At 37.5% G+C, this 19,403-nt stretch overlaps 1 protein-coding gene across 2 annotated transcripts in view; it reads right to left on the bottom strand.

The window, feature by feature from the left end:
- Positions 1 to 19,403, bottom strand: part of gabrb3 (gamma-aminobutyric acid type A receptor subunit beta3) — a 48,053-nt gene that overhangs the window by 13,083 nt on the left and 15,567 nt on the right. Inside the window, exons 4-7 of one of the 2 annotated variants that reach the window (XM_057338144.1) lie at positions 15,649 to 15,869; positions 11,841 to 11,923; positions 10,855 to 10,992; positions 623 to 775 (exon numbers count right to left, since the gene is read on the bottom strand). In XM_057338144.1, coding sequence (XP_057194127.1) covers positions 623 to 775; positions 10,855 to 10,992; positions 11,841 to 11,923; positions 15,649 to 15,869 — 595 coding nt within the window. The remainder of the gene's footprint in view (positions 1 to 622; positions 776 to 10,854; positions 10,993 to 11,840; positions 11,924 to 15,648; positions 15,870 to 19,403) is intronic. The other variant, XM_057338145.1, reaches the window with a different exon arrangement.

The following is a 19,403-nucleotide window of genomic DNA, read 5'->3' as shown; positions in this document are numbered from 1 at the left end:
AGCTCACTAGGTTTTTGGAAAAGAGCTATTGTGTCCCGCTACTCAAAGCAACTGGTGAGATTCTGCAGCCTTTCGGGGCAAACTGAGTCACTCCTCATACTTGAGTAACATCAGAACAATTTGCAGTGGAAAGACGCACACACGCGCACACACGCACACACTCTCTCTCACACACACACACACACACACACACACCCACACACACACACACACACACACACACACATGAGAACTGTCTTTATGAGCCGTAGTGTGTCAAAGGCAATGGGTCTGTGGCTACCTCAGAGCGATGGGTCTTGTTCTTTGTTAAATGATGCATGCGCCCCAACAATATCTGTCTGTGCATGTGTACGAGTGTGTGTTTGTCTGGAGGCGAGATCTGAGAAAAGGTAAACCAAAGGGAAGGAGTGAACTCCGAGGAGGCCTAGAGTGCATCCAGAATGAGTTACAATTCAAATAGAATATTGAATGTTGGCATTGTAGTTACTGGAACATCCAACAATGTACTGTTCAATAAAGCATGCGCTTCTACAGTGAAAGGGAAAGAGGACACGGAAATCTCTGCCCTGTTGCTGTCAGCTGTAAACAGGATAGCCCATGCAGGGTGTGCTATAGAGCATACCTAATGCCACTCTGGCTGCTGAGGCATCATAGTTAATCCAGAAGGATACCCAGGACAGGATTGTGATCAGGATCGAGGGCATGTAGGTCTGTAAAATGAAGTAACCGATGTTTCTCTTCAGCTTGAAGCTCAAAGACAGTCGAGGGTAGGCACCTGGTATAGCAATACGAGCGAAAGAAATAGAAGTGAAAAGAAAGGAGGAAGAGTGAGTGAGTGAGTGATAGCAGATAGGAGAGACAAGAGGGAGAGAGAAGATGGATATTTATTTCCAAGCGCTTGGAGTGATTTTATGACTTTACATCAATAGCATTGGCAGAACAGATAGCTTTAGTTGCTATGGCAACAGGCAAGCATGGACAAAAAAATGCAATTTGTTTGTAGCATAGCCTTGAGGACAAACACCGTAATGAAAAAGAAGAAAAAAGCAAACAGTTAGTAAACATTAAATGTTAAACTGCCATGAAGATACAGGATACATACATGTGACGTGAACACATTTTACATTTTCTAAAGAATATTTAAGTCTTGCTTGTTTGTGAGAAACCAACAACTATAAAGCTAGGGTATCCATGATGAATACCAGAATATTGTACCAGTGTTTTTTTTTGCATTTTGAAAACCCAACACTCTGTTTATTATATTTTAGCCTTTAGATATGACTTACAGGGATAGGTTACCCGAAAATGAAAATTCTGTCATCATTTGCTCACCCTCTTGTCATTTTAAATCTGTATTACTTTCTTCTGCAGAACACAAAAGAAGATTTTTAAAGAACGTTAGTAACTGAACAACGGCAGCAGTACCCATTGACTTGCATTGGTTTTGTATCCATAAAATAGAAGCGAATGGGTACCGCCATTGTTGGTTACCGACATTCTTCAAAATATATTTTGTGTGTGTGTTCTGCGGAAGAAATAAAGTAAAATAAATAAAGTAATATAATAAAATAAAGTAAATAAAGTGATATTTAGGCTATGTAAGGCAGTCAGCCATTATAAATCAGGGTATTTTATACGGCTTAGAACTCGGGTCAGCCAATCAGAATCAAGGACCAGAATTGACCGTTTTATAATTTGTGTTATGCCTTTGTTTTAAAACTTAACATCTAAGTGTGTAGAAATAATTATAGATTTTAAAGCGAACCACATTACATTTAATGTACGGCAATGGACAGCAGGGGCTGGCGATATAACATCACCGCAAAACGCCGCCTAACAACACTGCTGCGATGCAAAAATACACGCGAGTGATCTGACACTGAACCATGGCGCTTTTGTGAAGATAAATCTGTTCTTAGTTATTTATGGAGGTGAAAAAATAAGACTAACAAGCATTCAGCCCAGATAGACACGCACACACCCAACCTATGAATAAATCACACATCCTACTTGCACATAACACAACCTACAGATGCACATTATGAAAGCTGTACACAAATCACACAATCTATTAAAACGTGCTACATAACCTACATGATGAACTTACGCTACCTACACATACTTCAGACTAATTACTTTTACACTTCACACAACCTTCCCACACAACACACACAAACCAGTCACCATCATTCAGTACATGTAGTGCTGTACACACTTACACAGATACAAGCACATGCATCTATCTATGTAATGTACGTGAATGATCCACGCACATCATGGTCAGGTCTGTGTTAATGTGAATTCCTTCTTTAGAAAATAACTCATGGCAGTAGAAAGCCTCATTCTCAGACATCACGCCCATGGACTGCCCACAATCTATTCACTGCCCATCTGATGCATATTGCCAGTGGTGTAAAGTAACAAATTACAAATACTCAAATTACTGTAATTGAGTAGTTTTTTTCAGGAAATGTACTTTTTTAAGTAGTTTAAAAACAGTGTACTTTTACTTGAGTAAATTTTTAGTGCTGTATCGGTACTTTTACTGCGCTATTTTTCCTCATGTTGTCGTCGCTACTTTATATGTTTAATTTTCATGTGATTGGCTAAGGAGAATAATCAGTCCCGTCACGTGACCCCGTCCACTCAAATCGCACATAGAAAACTTGCGTCACACAGATTTCAAGACATCTGCCGCCAATACGCCCTTTTCACATGACGTCACGCATCTTCCGTTCTGCCGCGAAGCAGTGTATCATTACTTCCGCTAGCACTCCAGTTCATAAGGTGGCGGTAATGCACCTATAAGCTGGTTTGCCAACCGCCAGTAAAACTCAAGAAGTTACTTCCGCTAGCGCCTCAGAATGGAGTTTACCAAGTCCCTTGCACATCTGCCACAAATACGGCTAGATGATGTACAACGTCTTGCAGACAAATTTTCGCTAACGACAAGATCAAAGCTAGAGAAAGGATACAAATTCTTCGTTGAACAGTACCTGTTTGATTATGAAGGTAAGTGTTTTGTTTTCTTTTTGTGTTAGCGAAGGTGCTAGAATAAGTACTTGAATACGTGTTCTGTCAGTTTTTTTCCACTGTTGTTAAATTCCAGCGCGACGGCAAAACGGAAGTTCTTCTTCTTCTTGTTTGTTGCAAGACGGATGTTATGATACACTGCTTTTCGAAAAGGCGGAAGTTAAGTGAAGTCATTGTGAAAACGGCCTATTTAGTTTAATCATGGAGGAGGACGAACGTGTGTGGCAGGCAGGGCGCGTATCAAACGGCGGTTTTGCGCACTTGAAAGTCACTGCGGGAAAGGGACACAATACGAAGGCTCTTCGTATTGTGAGAAATATTGATTTCCTGTATCACTCCGTTCGCCAAGTTTCATCCAAACAGCTATTTCATGAGATAAAATTGTCCATCTCTCTCTAAAGTCTCTACATCAAGTACTCTGCCCTTATAAGTGAGTAGGGAACATATGCGATTGGAACGCATGCGAAGCAGTTTCACAAACTGTGCATTACCAGTTATAATGTTGTAAATAATGTTCAGTTTCTTGCACAGTTCGATCGATTTGCTTAAATAAGACGTCATTAATACATCGAAAGAAGCCGCAGGGATTACTTTTATGTTGCCTCTATCTGTATTTTGAACTTTTAAAGACATGAACCTGTGGACTTGCAATTTATGAAAAACCATGGACCACAACTCCAGGTAAAATCTTTATTGTTCTACCTAAGAAATAATGTCACATACATCTTGAATGACTTGAGGTTGAGTAATTGATCAGCCAGTTCCTCTACAGATATGACTGTTAATGCTAATCCAATGCAATTTAGGTTACAAATGTTTAGCATTTTTTGCATGCAGTACTAAAATAAAATAAGTACTATAAGTGATAAATAAGTACTCTTATTTATTAAGTTCTGCATTGTGGGGCCTAGTACACATGATTGAACAGTGTTGGAAGTGCATAAATGGTTTCAACTGGAAAACTGACCTCATTATAGACAGACAGACAGACAGACAGACAGACAGAACAATACATTGAATGGTTATTTTGTCTGAGTTGTATCCAGTTATATGCTTTATCAGTAAGGTAAAGATGTGTTTTGTTAAAAGTAGCTATTTTCTATATAAATCTCCAAATTTGATTATTAATAATTATTCTTAATTCATTAAATAACACCTAAAAAGTAACAAGTAACTAGTACTCTGAGTAGTTTTTGAGAAGAGTAATTTTTACTTTTAATCAATTACTTTTTTAACACCAGTACATTTACTTTTAATTGAGTACAATTTCAGCAATGTAACAGTACTTTTACTTAAGTACAAATTTCCAGTAATCTTTCCACCACTGCATATTGCACACAAAACTGGAAAGTGCTTTCTCGATTTGGCATGCTCTAATCCGATTGGCTGAATTCCAGAAGTGCACGTAGAAATACAGAAATATATCATACATAGCACATAGAAAGACATAGTAAAAAAATACAAAAATACGTGTTTACAAAATACCAGAGGTGGGACCAAGTCATTGCTTTGCAAGTCACAAGTACGTCTCAAGTCTTTGCATGCAAGTCTCGAGTCAAGTCCCGAGTTAAGACAGATAAGTCCAAGTCAAGTCCAAGTCTTCCTCAAGTTTAAACTTCAAGCCTTTAACAAGTCATTAGTTCTCTTTCCCCAAATCAGTTTCACTGTATTAAATAGTATAGTAGATTTATATTAATTTATGTCAGAAAGGCTTTACAATATTTTATATGAGATAATTAAGGGCACTGTGGTAGAAATTTACTTCACACACCTGACTGAAGATATAGCTTGGAGATAATAGCTGTATGGGACACACCAACTATTCTAACCTGTCATGGTTCTGTCCCACCTTGTCTTGCTTTTCTTGACCTAGTGGCAGAACCATGATAGAACCTCTTGTTTTATGTGGAGAGAGTCAGTTTTGGCATTCCATATACTCCCTCTCTCCGGTGTGGCGTCTCTGTTCCCGCCCTTTCGTCTCCTCGTTATTGTTTGTTAATTAGTTCATGTCCTGCACCTGTCCCCTCTTGATTTATCCCCTTTATTATGCCCTTGTGTCTTCTGTCTCGTGCTGGTTCATTGTCGTTTGTCTGGTGAGTGCCTGTTCTGTGTTAGTCTAGTCTAGTGTAGTCATTTGTAGTTCATGTCATGTCATGTTATGTTTATCTTAGTCTTGTTAGGTGTATTTAGTCTTAGTCCTGTCCTGTTGGAGATTCCCCTGTTTTGTTTTGTTACCCCCACGTGGGTCTTTGTTTTGTATTTATATTTTATTAAATGTCTTGTTAACCCCTTATCCGCTGTCTGCGTCTGGGTCCTCTGTACTGTGTCCTTGTTCCCTCACCATTCATGACACTAACCATTCAAATTTGGGTCTGACCTCTATAACTGTAATATTACTGTATACTCAGTTTATATTATAATATTGTCACTGTCCTGCCCTCTTGTTTCTGAATTTCTAGTCGTGTGGCAGGATCGGGACAGAGCCCTTAGGTTTTATGTGAGAAAGCCATGAGTTGTTTACGTTTTTACATCTCATGTGCTTTCTCGTGTCTCGTCACTGGCCCCGCCCCTCTCGTTTCCAGTATTGCTTCCCTGCCGTGTCTAATGTTTCTCACCTGCCCTGTGTCATTATCCCTCGTTTGTGTTCCCTTTAAAATGCCTCATGTTTCATTGTCCTGGGCGCTTCGTTGTGTTTGGTATGTTTTGTGTGACCCCTTGTTCCCGCGTCTCAGTCTTGCCTTGTCCGTGAACATGTTTATATAAGTGAGTTGTTTTAGTGTTCCTTGGTTTCTGTTTTGCCCCATTGCGGGAAGTTTTTCTTTGTCTTTTAAAGCATTTTTGGTTATTGTGTTTGTCCCCCATCGTGGGTTTTTATTTTGTTATTAAAGTCTGTTTTGTTTACCCCCTCCTTCTGTCTGCGCCTGGGTTCTGTCCGCCACCGATCGTGATAAATATACTGTAGAAAATGGAATTTAGGTATTTACAAAGTTATACAATTGTTGTTCTTTTGTCTTGAATAGTATTCAAGGTTTCTAGTAGGAATACTAACATGTTATTTTATCACAAACGGAATGCAATTTTCATTAAACTATACATTGTATAAATTATAACAATAAATAATTTAAATTATAAACGTTTTAATAATAAAATTTAAGAATACAACATAAATCAAAATGTTATTGAACAACATGAAGGTGAATAAATAATGTCAGGATTTTTATTTTTGGGATTAATTTTCATGTTAAATAATGCATTGACTATGAAAAATATTTGAACATCATTTTTGTAAGACTATAGAAAGTAAGAAAATATTTTCTGGCATACTAATGACTGGGCAATGTGTTTTAGTTGTAAGAAATGGTTCACGCTTTTCTTCATGATCTCTTATACCTTTCTCTAACTCGGTGTCCTTCAGTCTGTCTAACTATAAAAATACAAACATATCTTTAAATGTTGTTTAGGCTCCACCTGATTTATGTGTGGTATACACAATTTCTAAATTTCAACACTACATTCTACAATCATGCTTTATGTTAGCTTTTATGTCTGTTAGCTAGTTACAGGCAAAAATACAGAGCTTGTATTCGAGAAATGTGTTATGATCATCAACTAAAAATGTAATGCTGTATGCTTCGGATTGCACAGAATGAGCAAGTGATCGTGAATTATAAGCATGATAGCAACCGTTAGCTAGTTTGAGAGAGCAATTATCTTAGATATTGTGTACATGGAATGCATTTAGGCAGGCTAGCAAACAAGTTGAAATCATCACAAAAATACCTTCTATGAGCTTCTAAATGGCATGTTTCATAAAACAGATTTTGAGTTTGCCGCCTCCCGCTCCGTTTGACGTTCTTCCATTCATGAAACAACTGACCACCTCATGCTTACAAAGGGCTACCACGCATGCGCAGAAATGTGGATTTTCTGATATTTTTGCTTAAACATATGTACATCTATTTTGCGTTTTAAGGTAGACGATCATTTGATGCCAGATTATTAGGGCTAAATCAGGCGGATTTACAACATGCAAGCTCACCCATTTCTCCCAACATGAAAATGAATGGCTGGGACAGGAGCGTGAGGGAGACCTGGGAGGATAGTGAGCTTTATTTTTCCTACACAATTGGATGCGTTTAAGATGAATAAAACGTCTTAAATTTAAGGTTGAAAGGGTTATAATTGCTGCCTCCAAAGAAGTTAAATTATTTTTAAATTTTTGTTTACAGTTTACTAGCACTTGTGTCTAATTTATGCACTAATTGTCCGAAATATGAAATAAACATTATGTGGTTTAAAACACTGAACAGTTTTAATAAATGACAAGCGCCATGGGCGAGGCTTTCTCTTGTACAGTGCCAAACACAGCACGTAGCTCTTACCTGTGTGATCCGCTCCAGAGAACAGCCGACCGTGATCACAACTTTGATTTTTGGTTTTAAAACATAAAAACTTGCCGAGTGTTAGTGTGCATAGTAGGGGTGTAACAGTTCAAATTACTCATGGTTCGGTTTGTGTCATGGTTTGAGGGTCACGTTTCGGTTCGGTTTGTGCTATGTTCAAGGAAAAGGGACTACTGACAAATAAAAATAAGAACAAATAATCAAGCTACAAGTACCAGCACCAATAAAACAACAGAGCAAAGCAGATAATATAATAAGATACTGTGTATACTGTATATCTTTCAAGGTAGAAATGGATTAAAGTAATCAAATAAAACATAACATTGCATATGTACAAATTAAATAAAGATGAATCATAATTGAAGTTACAGAAGCTATCGAGTCACAAGCAGTGAGTGATTTCCTTGACTTTGAACAGACAGCAGGAATATGCTGCTGTCGCTTTAAGAGGAATGAAACCGATCCAGTACACTGATACTGTACACATGTGTTGTTTACCGTCTGTTTCGTCCGTTCACTTAAGACATAACCTACTATGTTTGTTAAGATACTCGACAAGAGGGGCATGTTGACCTACTTTGTGTGTGAATTTGTCCATTTAAGCGCTTCAAAGACAACTCAATATTTGCGCCATGTCTGAGACTTTCCTTATGTGCGCTTCGGATCTTCTCACAGCCGAACCGTTGGTGGAGAACTGTGCGGTTCAATTTTTTACCGAGAACCGTTACACCCCTAGTGCATAGTGTTCAAGTCTAAGTCAAGTCACGAGTCATTGGTGCCCAAGTCTAAAGGCCATTGCACATTGAGTCCGAAATTTGCGTCCAAAATTTCCGCATGTTAAAAAATAAATACGACCTCACGTTGTGTCAATCACATTTACACACTGCCTCCGATATTTTCGTCCGTCATAAAAAACTGGACTGGGTTCGATTTTCTGCATTTTTCGCACCCGTAGCAAGTATTTTGAGAGGAGTTTTGACAATTCAGAGACACCGTACAAACGAGTGTCAAATACGAAAAAACGCATACGAAAATTTCGGACTGTATGTGCAAAGACCTTAAGTCAAGTCGCAACTCTTCTCTGATTTTGTTGAGTCGAGTCGCAAGTCATCAAAGCTTAAGAAGAAGTGTTCATTATCCACTCCCATTGTAAACAAGAAATACAAAACAATTTTACAAAAACTGTATTTTGGTTCTGAAGAACAAAGAAAGTCGTTATATGCTTGAATGGAATGAGGGTGAGTAAATAATGACAGAAATGTTTGAAATAAGCATGAAATAAGCCTTATGGAATATACATTTCCATAAGCAGAACTGTATGTATAGGTCTGACTACAAGTTAGTAGCAGTAAGGTAGCTACATCCTCTTCAAAAATAAACCTACTATTCCCATGATCCCTTTACTGTGTGCAGAAGACAGCCAGTTCTTTCTGTGTCATTAATTCAGGATGGAAAAAATCATTACCAGCGCTGCCTTCATGAGTGCCTTTGTTCAAGAAGAGAATAATTTATACAGTGGCTCTTCTACCTCATGAATATGTGATGTTTGTATCAAGTGCCTCTTTTTTATGTCTGACTCTATCTCTCAAACTCTCCCCTCTTCTATCTCTGTTATTCTCTTTAGAAGCTTGAGGAAATAGACAGATAATTGCTTCACCATTATTACGGGCCTGTTCTATCACGAGGAGAAAATGCATTTGATGCAAAGGCCGCAATTAGGCAGCTTTTCAAATGAGCTTATCACTCTCACTCTTTCTGCATTGGCAGAAAACAGAACAAACAGAAGAACTGCGCAAAAACAACCATTATCTGCAGTGTTCACAGATTTGACAAATTTTGTAAAAAAAAATTTTTTTACGGTATTTTACAGATTTTTCACGTATTATTAAAATACGGTCAAAATAACGTAAACTTACAGAAAAGACCAAACATTTACAAGAAAAATGCGGAAAACATCCAATTTTACAGGAAAATACCTCTTATTTTACGGTTTATTTCTGGCACCCCAGCTGCCAGAAAATTTCCGTGTTTTTTACATTACATTAGAATTTTATTCATAAAAATGCCACTAAGATGTAAAGCAGGCATTTGCAACTTAGTAATTTATTACGACCACAGAAAAATGGGTTGTGAAAGGTTGATGAGATACAATCTTGGTATGGTAAGTAAGAGTAATATGTTTAAATTGGTATATTTTACTCATAACTATGTTTATGTTTAACTATGTTTAGTTGCTCACAATTAATGTAATGTCGTGTGTGGACCTTTTCATGTGTTCAAATCTGTTACTAACTACGCATGTAATACACAATAATTGTTCATTCAGTTTCACCAATTTTCTGAATGTTACTGTATTTACTTATTTAATTGCATTTGTGTTATATCGGCCTCTTATCGGCCAATCAGCCACAATGCTTTCTTAATATCAGTATCGGCATCGGCCATTAAAAAACCCATCGGTCGTCCGCTACTTCTGTGTCGTGAAAAAAACTGTGTTGGCTATTATTAAATATCCTTTATGGGGAAACAAAAACCATCTCTCTAAACTCGCACACACAGAATACGGTTACACAAAGTACACTAAAGGCTAGCCCAAAAAAATACATTTTGGAATTAAAGCAGTAACTCTCATAACTTTATGATCTTTAGTTGCATTGAAGAGCTTTACTTGTTGTCTACACACATTCTATGTCTGTATTTTTTCTTTGTGCTACTAAGAGGTGAGGTGAGCTAAGTGTTTGAAAAAAGACCTGCGTTGTTGTGAAGGGCTTTGAAGAAGGATCTAATATTTTTCCCTAGACTATTTAAACAAGCTAATATAATATTTAATATACAGTGTAATAGGCATAATTAGAACAGTTGGAGTGATGCAGAGCAGTTGAGAGAGAGAGAGAGAGAGTGGCAACAACAGAAGTTCGAAATGCTCGAGCGTCACATGATTCATGTAGACTTCAGAGTTCCATTAATTCTTAAATTTTTTAAATGTCGTTAAACATGTTAAAAGTTAATCTCAATTGGTCTGTTCTGCTGCAGCTCCATGCGTTGCTAGTAACTTCCAAGAACTACTGAGGCTCCATGAACCTCCATTGCTGTGAAAAAACTGTTTTATGAGGTGAACGGAGTTGACGTGACTCTCTCTCTCAAAGGCTCTGGGGTGATGGAGAGATACTCATTTTTAGATGAACTGTATAAAGAAACTTAAAAACAAGACAAGCTATTATTTATTCATTAACAATGTTTAAATAAAATCAGGCTAGATTTAGAAACCTCTTCGTAGTGTGCACCACAGGGGAAGTGTGCTCCTAAAACCCTATTTAAAGGAAAATGCTCTCTTTCAATGATGCATTACGTATTACACGGTTAGTGTGTTTTAAGCCTTTTTGATTGTAATTTCAGCCTGTCTTGCTCCTTTCTTTACCTGTGGAAAAGACGACATTTCTGGAGACGAGTTTGTAGTCCACAATGGAGAACTGTGGGAGCTCGATTCGTGACACACCAGTCACCGCATTTTCTCCTCCCTTCCAGTAAAACTCGATATCATCTGTTGTGTATCCATCTATAGAACAAATATACATCAAATTAATCAAAGCATGAATAAAACCTCAAGTAAATACCTCATGATTTATGTTTTATTAATATTTATTAACAATCATATTTCAAAAATATCTTTCTACTATCTTTTTATACAGTTTATTCCAAGGAACAGCAATAACTAAATGTTTTAAGATCTCTGTCCCAGTTTTCTGACGCTTTCCTTAAACTCGCAAATCAGAGAGGTTTAATTTATGTTGAATAAATAATGTTTGTTCAGAAAAGCTTCTCCCTCATTTTCAATTCTGATGATGCTGTTCCTTAAAATAGTATTTCTTTTCCATAATTAGTACGTGGAACATATGCTGAAAAATAGAAAAAACAGAACAAGTGCATTGTTAGCATAATCATGCATATGAGCATCTGTTATGCACAAGTGTGCGAAGCTGTTAGGGGTCAGTTATCCCACTGTGCCACAGACCGTTCCGTATCGTACCGGCATTGTAGTGTTCGTAAACCATGATGAGCTTTGTGATTTTATTAGCATGCATTTGTAGGTAAACAATACTGTTTGAAATTAACATTTGGGCCACGTACACAGCTTACAGTAATATGGTTTTGAATAAAGTTTGATTAGAGTTTAATAACAATAACATCGCATCTTAGGTTCGAAATGTCACATGTTTTGTTTTCAAAGGTAACAGGTTTATCAGCGTTTGGCTGATCCACCAAATAGACCATCTCCAGACTAGCTCTAACCAGTATTAACCAACATGGACCATGAAGAATATTTATGCTGCCTGGTATAAGATGGGTTTTTTTGGGAGAAGAAGAGAGTGTGTGTGTACATGTGCAAGGTGAGATAAAACTTACAACTCTCTATCTCCAGAGTGCAGTTCTGTTCATCTAATGGATACCTTCTCAGATCCATCATGCAAGCAGCTGTGGTGGTGATTCTAGAAACACAGACCAACATGTTTATGGCTTTCAATTGCTTTTACACTGAGCCAATGATATTTTCTATCCTCTAATCCTCACACAACCCATTTTTTGATTTACATTATTTAGTATCTTTATAAAGCCATTTTCTATTTCCCAGCCAAGGTGGCTGGTGCCCACAATGTAGGCGATTTAGTTCCATTGTGGAGATATTTGGTCCTAACAATATAGAAAAACCTGACCCACACAAACATACACAGGTCAGATAAGTCAAACAGACAAACACAGTCAAATACAGTTCTACAAATTCAAGTGGTTACACTTATATGGTAGTATATAAAAGACAGTGTCACACATGCTCAACAATACTGTAAAACTAATTATTTAATATTTATTGTGGATATTATTCAGGTGAACTACATTTTGATGTCAGTGCTGTGTTGCTTATCAGTTCTTAACATACGAAGGTGCCACATTACCAAGAAAGAAAAGATAAATTGTTACCATATTATTATTTATAAAGCATCACAGTGATTAGATATGTTATCTGAATAAGTAAACAGCAAAACATGTTAAAAAGACTGTTTCGATTATGTTAAAACACTGAAATATAAATGGAGCAGTGAAACAGGATGGAACATAAAAATGGCTCATTCAAAAGGCTTTTGAACCAAATATAGCGCAGACCATGAATATGCAAGATCGTGCATGAGTGGGCATGAACAAAACAGAGATTTCAATATGACATTAAAGTGTATTTTGTGCCACATCGAAGTGTTTGCTAATCTTGAATAAAAGTACTGAAAGGTGCCAGACATAACTGGAAACCACAGTATGAACTTCAACTATGACGACAAGTCATGTTTAAGATAATACCAATGATTATTGAAAGTATGGTTTGGTTTCTCATAACCAAATAATGATTGTTGATTGATTGTTGTAAGTAAACCTGTAAATGATGTAATCTGGGTTGTTCTTTAGTTTTGTTCACGGTTTTAAAGGATAAGGGCATGTCCAAGTTGGCCTGTCCATTCTGGCATCTGCCCAGTTTGGCTAGATTCTACCAAGTGACAGATGGAGTTTGGTCGCAGAACCTTTAATGTCAAGAAGAACATGATTTTTTTAATCCGCTAAACCCATTTATTTTACTATCCTAACAACGCCGATTATATAATTCATATTAATGTATTTCTTTCATTTGACATTCGTTTTTTTTTTCATTTTTAAAGGGGATGTGCAATGGTGTTTCATGCATTCTGACTTCTTTACTATGTTAAACGTGCTGGCTTCTCATGCTTGACATGGTCAATTTGACAAAAAATGAGTTGGACGTATGATGTAGTATTCTGTGCTCGATACACTCCCCCAGCATTCGTATAGGTTTCGTAACGTTTTTTCGAACATGAAAATCTGTTTCATAACAACTTTTCTTGGTCCCTTATTGGACAATTCTCCCGGAAAAGCACGCCCACGCGTCAATCCGCCAGAGCGAGAAGAAAGAGCACGCCCACGCGTCAACCAAGGAGAGCAGGAGAAGGAACATGCGCACAATCCGCCAGAGCAACATGTGTTCACGAAGTTCAGCTGTGTTTGTTTGTTCACTGCATTTCAGCGAGGAATGTTATATAAACGGTGAATATAACGCTGGATTTGTAGATTGTTTGAAACTGATAGATGGAGCGGTCCCAGTGCTAAAAGATGCCGAACATGAACCGCAAATGGTAAGTGAAACTGAGTCATATGTCTGTGTTTTGTTGGCAATGGGTGCGCACATGCTTTAGTTCCGATTCTAAGGTCGTTATACACCTCTGAAGACATAGTTATGTATACTATAATGCATTTCTGTCAATAAATCCTCCAAAAAACTACGCACTGGATATTTAAATTGCCAGGGAACACACATTCCAATACAGTCTCACAGGAATTCGTGACATATAGTCACAAAATTGTATCTATTGATTTGTGTTCATGGACACGAATTTGAACTTTTACGTGTCACTCAGCACAACTTTCAATCTAATGTATTTCAACAGGAAGTATCTTTCCTGTGTATGTATGAATAAATATATATACGAACACAATCTGACCGGAATTGGTATATGTTTACAAGGTGGCTCATTCCAATACTCGTTTTAATTTGGGGTGGGGTGGGGTGGGGTGGCTTAGCCACCTCTAAAAATATATAAATATAAAGTCTCGCTGACTGACATGAAAAAAGATGAAATTCGTGTCCACGAACACAAATCAATAGATTAAAAATTTTGTGACTATGTCACGAACTACCATGAGACCGGGTTGCCCATTCTGATAAAAAGGTATACCTTGAATGCTCTGGAAGTCACTTTGGATAAAAGCTTCTGCCAAATGCATAATTGTAAATGTGAAATGTAATAGCTTACAATTTTGGGACCCATTTTAGTGCCAGGCCTTTGAATTAAAGCAATGGCCCTAGAAACAATCATTACTAAACAAGTGGACATATTTGAAAGTTCGTTTAAAACGTGTGGTCCCCTATCATGCATTTAATCACATTTTTAATTAGTTTTTTAATCCCTTCAGCAACACATACAAGAAACAGCGTACTAAAGCAGTCATTCGATTTTTTCATTGTCTCTTTAGTGCTTGTGCCCTCGCAGCATGTGCGATTCCCATCCATCCATTTAGATTAAAGAATCATCAAATTAGCATTTTGACATAGCAGCATATAACATTGCTATGGAGTGGGTTATATTACTACGATTCATATGGTCCCTGCTTCCTGCAGTGGGTAAATTAAAGAGGAAACCTTAAAAAAGCCATTTTAATGAAAGCACACACATATGCCTTACCATAAATATGCAACCTCTTTAATGGCTCCCAGTTCTAAGAAAAACAAATAAAAGCTTTCCATCCCCACCATCCCTACATACAGCTGGATGCATTACATGATCATGGACCTCCCTAGTTGAACTGTGAAATGATGTTCAATGGCTAGCCGACGTTACGTTCAGGCGTGATGCGATAAACCGTGAAAGTTGGAAGTGGTTCAATAAACTTTCCTTGCATGCACCATGGAGTACATTAGCATATGGCTACATCAGTCCACGGGATCTCATTTGGAACGAAGTGAGAAGCTAAATTAGGCTACGGTTCCTGGCTCGGGGCTCAAGAAGTAGAGCTTTAGCTGGAACATGGGATGAAGACGTGCCCGAGCTCTTTGGTATGGGAATGAGCCGAGCGGCTCCTTTAAGATCAGACTCTGATAACACTAAAGGGTTTTAACAAGATAAAGGCACACATTAGCACTTATGTAATTTAGTAGCCGAGTGCACTGACCAGAATAGCGCCCGTTCTCACAATACATCAGGGTGTCCGCTTAGGTGTCATGCTTGCTCCTCAACAGTTATAAGTCAAATAAAAGCAAATCATCTGACCGGCAGATTTACTTGAACAATTAAAGTGTTTGGTAGAGGTGCACTGTAAATATGAGTCCATTTGATAAGATTTTAAAAGCAATGTTAATGTAATCTTAGTTATAAAATCCAGAACATTCTTTAAAAAAATTGACAAGCATCACAAGCCTGGTAATAGCCACAACCAGAAAAGAGTTAAACCATAACACAGCCTGAATTAGCAAATAAATGTTGTAAAATGATTTTGTTTAGAGGAGCATTCTACTAATCTTTACTTTATTATTTCACTAAGGGATGGCAATACACATGTGAAAAGCAGAGGATATGGGACTTTAGCAACCAGTTCTTACCTTAATCCATAAAGGACTGTGCCATCTGGGTGCAGACGGATCATGCGGTTCTTCACCGTGACACCATGGACGAATGACTTCTTGTCATTTAGGAAATATGTGTCAGGAACCCAGAGCTGGTCGGCCACCCTGTTATCCAGCGTGAGATTAAGAGGAATTCCAGAATATGCTAGCCGCTTGTCCCTCCAGTACTGCTGGAAATACATGGTCAGCGTGTAGTCCTATAGAAAAGTAAAACAAAAGCATCAGTATTTAATTTACCAGGCATGATTATTAATAAATACAGAAATAAATATATTTATTTAAATTATTTTTTATTATAATTTAAATGTATATTTGATAAATATAAATATATTTAGGAGAAATACAAACAATTATACTACATATGTTATAAGACAAACAGGAAAACTGCAACAAAAATAAAGAGATAAATAAGTAGAAAAACAATACATAGATAAAAAATATAGTAATAACAATAAACTATAATACAATAATAAAACCGTCAATCACATTTACTATGACAAACGAACTGACCTAACACAAAATTCACAGTGCTTTACATGAATGCATTGATCAACACCTCCAAAGCTTTTAAACCTCAGTTTCATCTTCATTCAAGAATAACATATTCAAAAATAGTTATCTACAATAATTTATGATATTTTAAATAACCAATGATAACAATAATGTACAAACAAATTATCACAGTAAGTGGCATTATTGAATACCAATAATAGTCTATCCACAATATTTACCACAAGATCTATAATGTATAGTGCATTACCATTCTATACAATTTAATTCTTTGTGAGCTTTAAAAGGATGCACAAACAAAACATTCTGTTTTTCCCTAAGACTCAAAAGTGCCAAGGTTGGATTTTGAAATCCAAAGGCTGTGGCCTTCGATAAATAGATTTTCTGTTGTCCGTGTGATATTTATAGATGCATCAAACAACTTGGATTGGAAACAAGCTGCCTTTGGCCTCCATTTTTCAAGCCTGTCTGCCATGAAGACGCTGCGTGGCTGTCTCCGCGAGGCAGTCTGGTCTGCGCTGCACAGACTATAGATTTCTATTACCATTGCAGTCTCTCCGTAGAATACATCAGCTTGTAGAGCTATACTATATGACCATAGCAATACACGGTATAGAAATTCAATCAAACGAAAGCATCGGCATGATGGACCTTATATTTGAGCTGTCTCGCAGACTCAATGAATTTTAAAAGGGTTGAAGTTGTAGAATTTATGGAGTCTATTCGCCTCCTGGGCCAGTGCCGAATCTAGTCGGAAACCAATAGGAGGCACAAACTACTGTATGAGGTACTCATAGGTAAAATGAAGACCTGACATCCTGTCGCCTACAATGTGCTTAACCTGTTGATGTAATAAGCGATAATTCACTTAGAAACATATGCTAGAGGGTCCCTTCTAGGCTCAGACCCCTGAGGTGGACTTCAGACACAGATCTGTGAATACAGAGGCTGTGCGATACAGCGAGTTCATTAGCTAAAGAGAGACGAGAGAGGACGGTGTGACACGGACACCTTCCTTATGATAACTATTGTTTGTGATTCTCTCTCTTCATCTTTTTTTAATTCCACTCCTCTCCTCCCTCCTGTTTTTCTCTCCTTCCTTCATCTTTTTCTGTAATGCTTTTGTTTTAATTACACCCTAAATGACACTTATAGATACAAATCTTTTTCCGCAATACATTAATGCACTACTGAAAGTGTAGATGCTTATTAGAGTATTCAAGAGTGCTTGATGTCCCAGACAAATGCAGTGTTGGTCAGCAGTGCCATTACAGGCAGTTCATCTACATTTCTCAATAGTGATGTAGTCCTATTTTGATAGGGCGTTGTTTTTAATGACTCTGTTTAATTGATTAAGGTGCAGGGTGGATTTGTGAAATGACTGTTCCGGGAGAACATCAATCATAAGCGGTTATTTTACAATATATAGTATCGTTCACTGCGCAGAGGCACTTCTATCACAAATAACACAGTCATAATATTTAGTTATGAATAAATATGCATAATCGTGCACTCTGTTATCGTAGAGGATTAGTCAACGTTAGCTAAGCATACAGTATTAACTGTACTGCTGGATGTTTCCGCTTGGTTTCATAAAACAGATTTTGCAAAAATGGGAAATAGTTCGTCTTTACTACTTGTGTATCTCCTTTATTTTGCCTTTTGTTTAAAACTGGAATGGCCACAATACATCCAGAAATGTTGATTAAATGTAAATTTGGAATGGTCTCTATATATGCATAGGACACCACTGTCATGTACAGCTGGTTATTTGATCTGGTATAGCGTTTAGGAATGTATGGGTTGAGTGAAGTGTGTAAATACCAAGCGTGAGCTTTAGTCATGCGTGTCAATCACGAGTCTCTCCATCTGTCACTTTTTCTCTCTGTGCCTCCATCACTGTTTCTCGACGTGTGTGTGCGTATAGCATGTTCTGCGGCGATGTGTCTCGAAGCTCTTGTTATGGTGACTTCCCAGGGTTTCGCTGTGTGGGCTTTGTGGATCACTGCTGTTACACAACCTGATCCAGACAAACCAGCAAAGCCAGAATCATTTTGAAAACTGTAAAACCTGTGTCACATTCATGCATGTTCATACATCTGTATATGTGTGTGTGTATACCTTAGGGGTTGCACGACATTAATGCTCTGATGTGACATTTAAAGCTTGATGTCGACTAGTCGCGGGTTATGTGAATTTTTTGACACTGTACCTTTAAGAAGATGGCTGACTGTTCCAAGAGACCTGCGCGCAGGACGTATGCCATTCCCACCCGCTGCAGCGGGATTCTGTCACTCTCCCGGTAGTAATATATGTCATATATATTTTTATTATATTATATATAATATATATCTTGTCCTGCTTCCGCACGCATCATTCACAATGTGTCCTGTTTTCGTCCGCTACATTCACGTTTTGTTCTGACGCCGCAAAAGCTCGCAGGTAAACCCATCAAATCTTGTTGCAAAACATTCCCTATCTCTTATTTTACTTATTAATGACGTCATCGACTAGTCGACGTCAACGTGACTTTTATCACATAACAGTCGACTTCAAAAAATCTGGGGTCGTTCAACCCCAGTATACATGCTTATTACACGGCTCATTTGAATGCTTGATTCTGATTGGCCAGTTGCGACATTCCAAGGGTTGTTATTTTCAAATAACAACCGCTCAAAACTAATAACACCCTGTAACCCGGATGCTGCAAATCATTTTGAGAGGGGCAGTTTAATTTAACACAAAAATGAATTATAAATATGTCTTTTAATAACATATATTTACAAATGATTAAACCAACTTGCCTGTTCGTGACGTTTGAACGTCGTTTCTTACTTTAAAACCGAAACTAAACAGCTTTTCCTCGCGGAAGGTCTGCATTCGGTAAAAATGAGTTAATAAAATATTTCAAATTCACATTTTATGTGAAAATTATGCGAAATAAGCCCCTTCAGTGTGATACATCTGCGATAACAACCGGCTGCCTGTACATTATCCCTTACATAAAGGTGTCACCAGATCTCAAATATATCAAAGTACTTACATCCATGATGTATATCTCTAAATATTATACATATTTCATATTATATCTACACATATATTTCAAACTAAAATTATAGCAGTATATGTCAGTGACAGCAACAACAAAAAAAAGCATCCAAGGATGCTGCTAGCTACATCTCAGGGTATGACTCAGTAAATTATTGTTGCAGTTTCCCACT

Source organism: Triplophysa rosa, linkage group LG7 (genome assembly GCF_024868665.1).
Source record: "Triplophysa rosa linkage group LG7, Trosa_1v2, whole genome shotgun sequence".
NCBI classification, from domain to species: domain Eukaryota; kingdom Metazoa; phylum Chordata; class Actinopteri; order Cypriniformes; family Nemacheilidae; genus Triplophysa; species Triplophysa rosa.
Note: the sequence above shows the minus strand (reverse complement) of the source record. Positions and strands in the feature narration are given on the sequence as shown.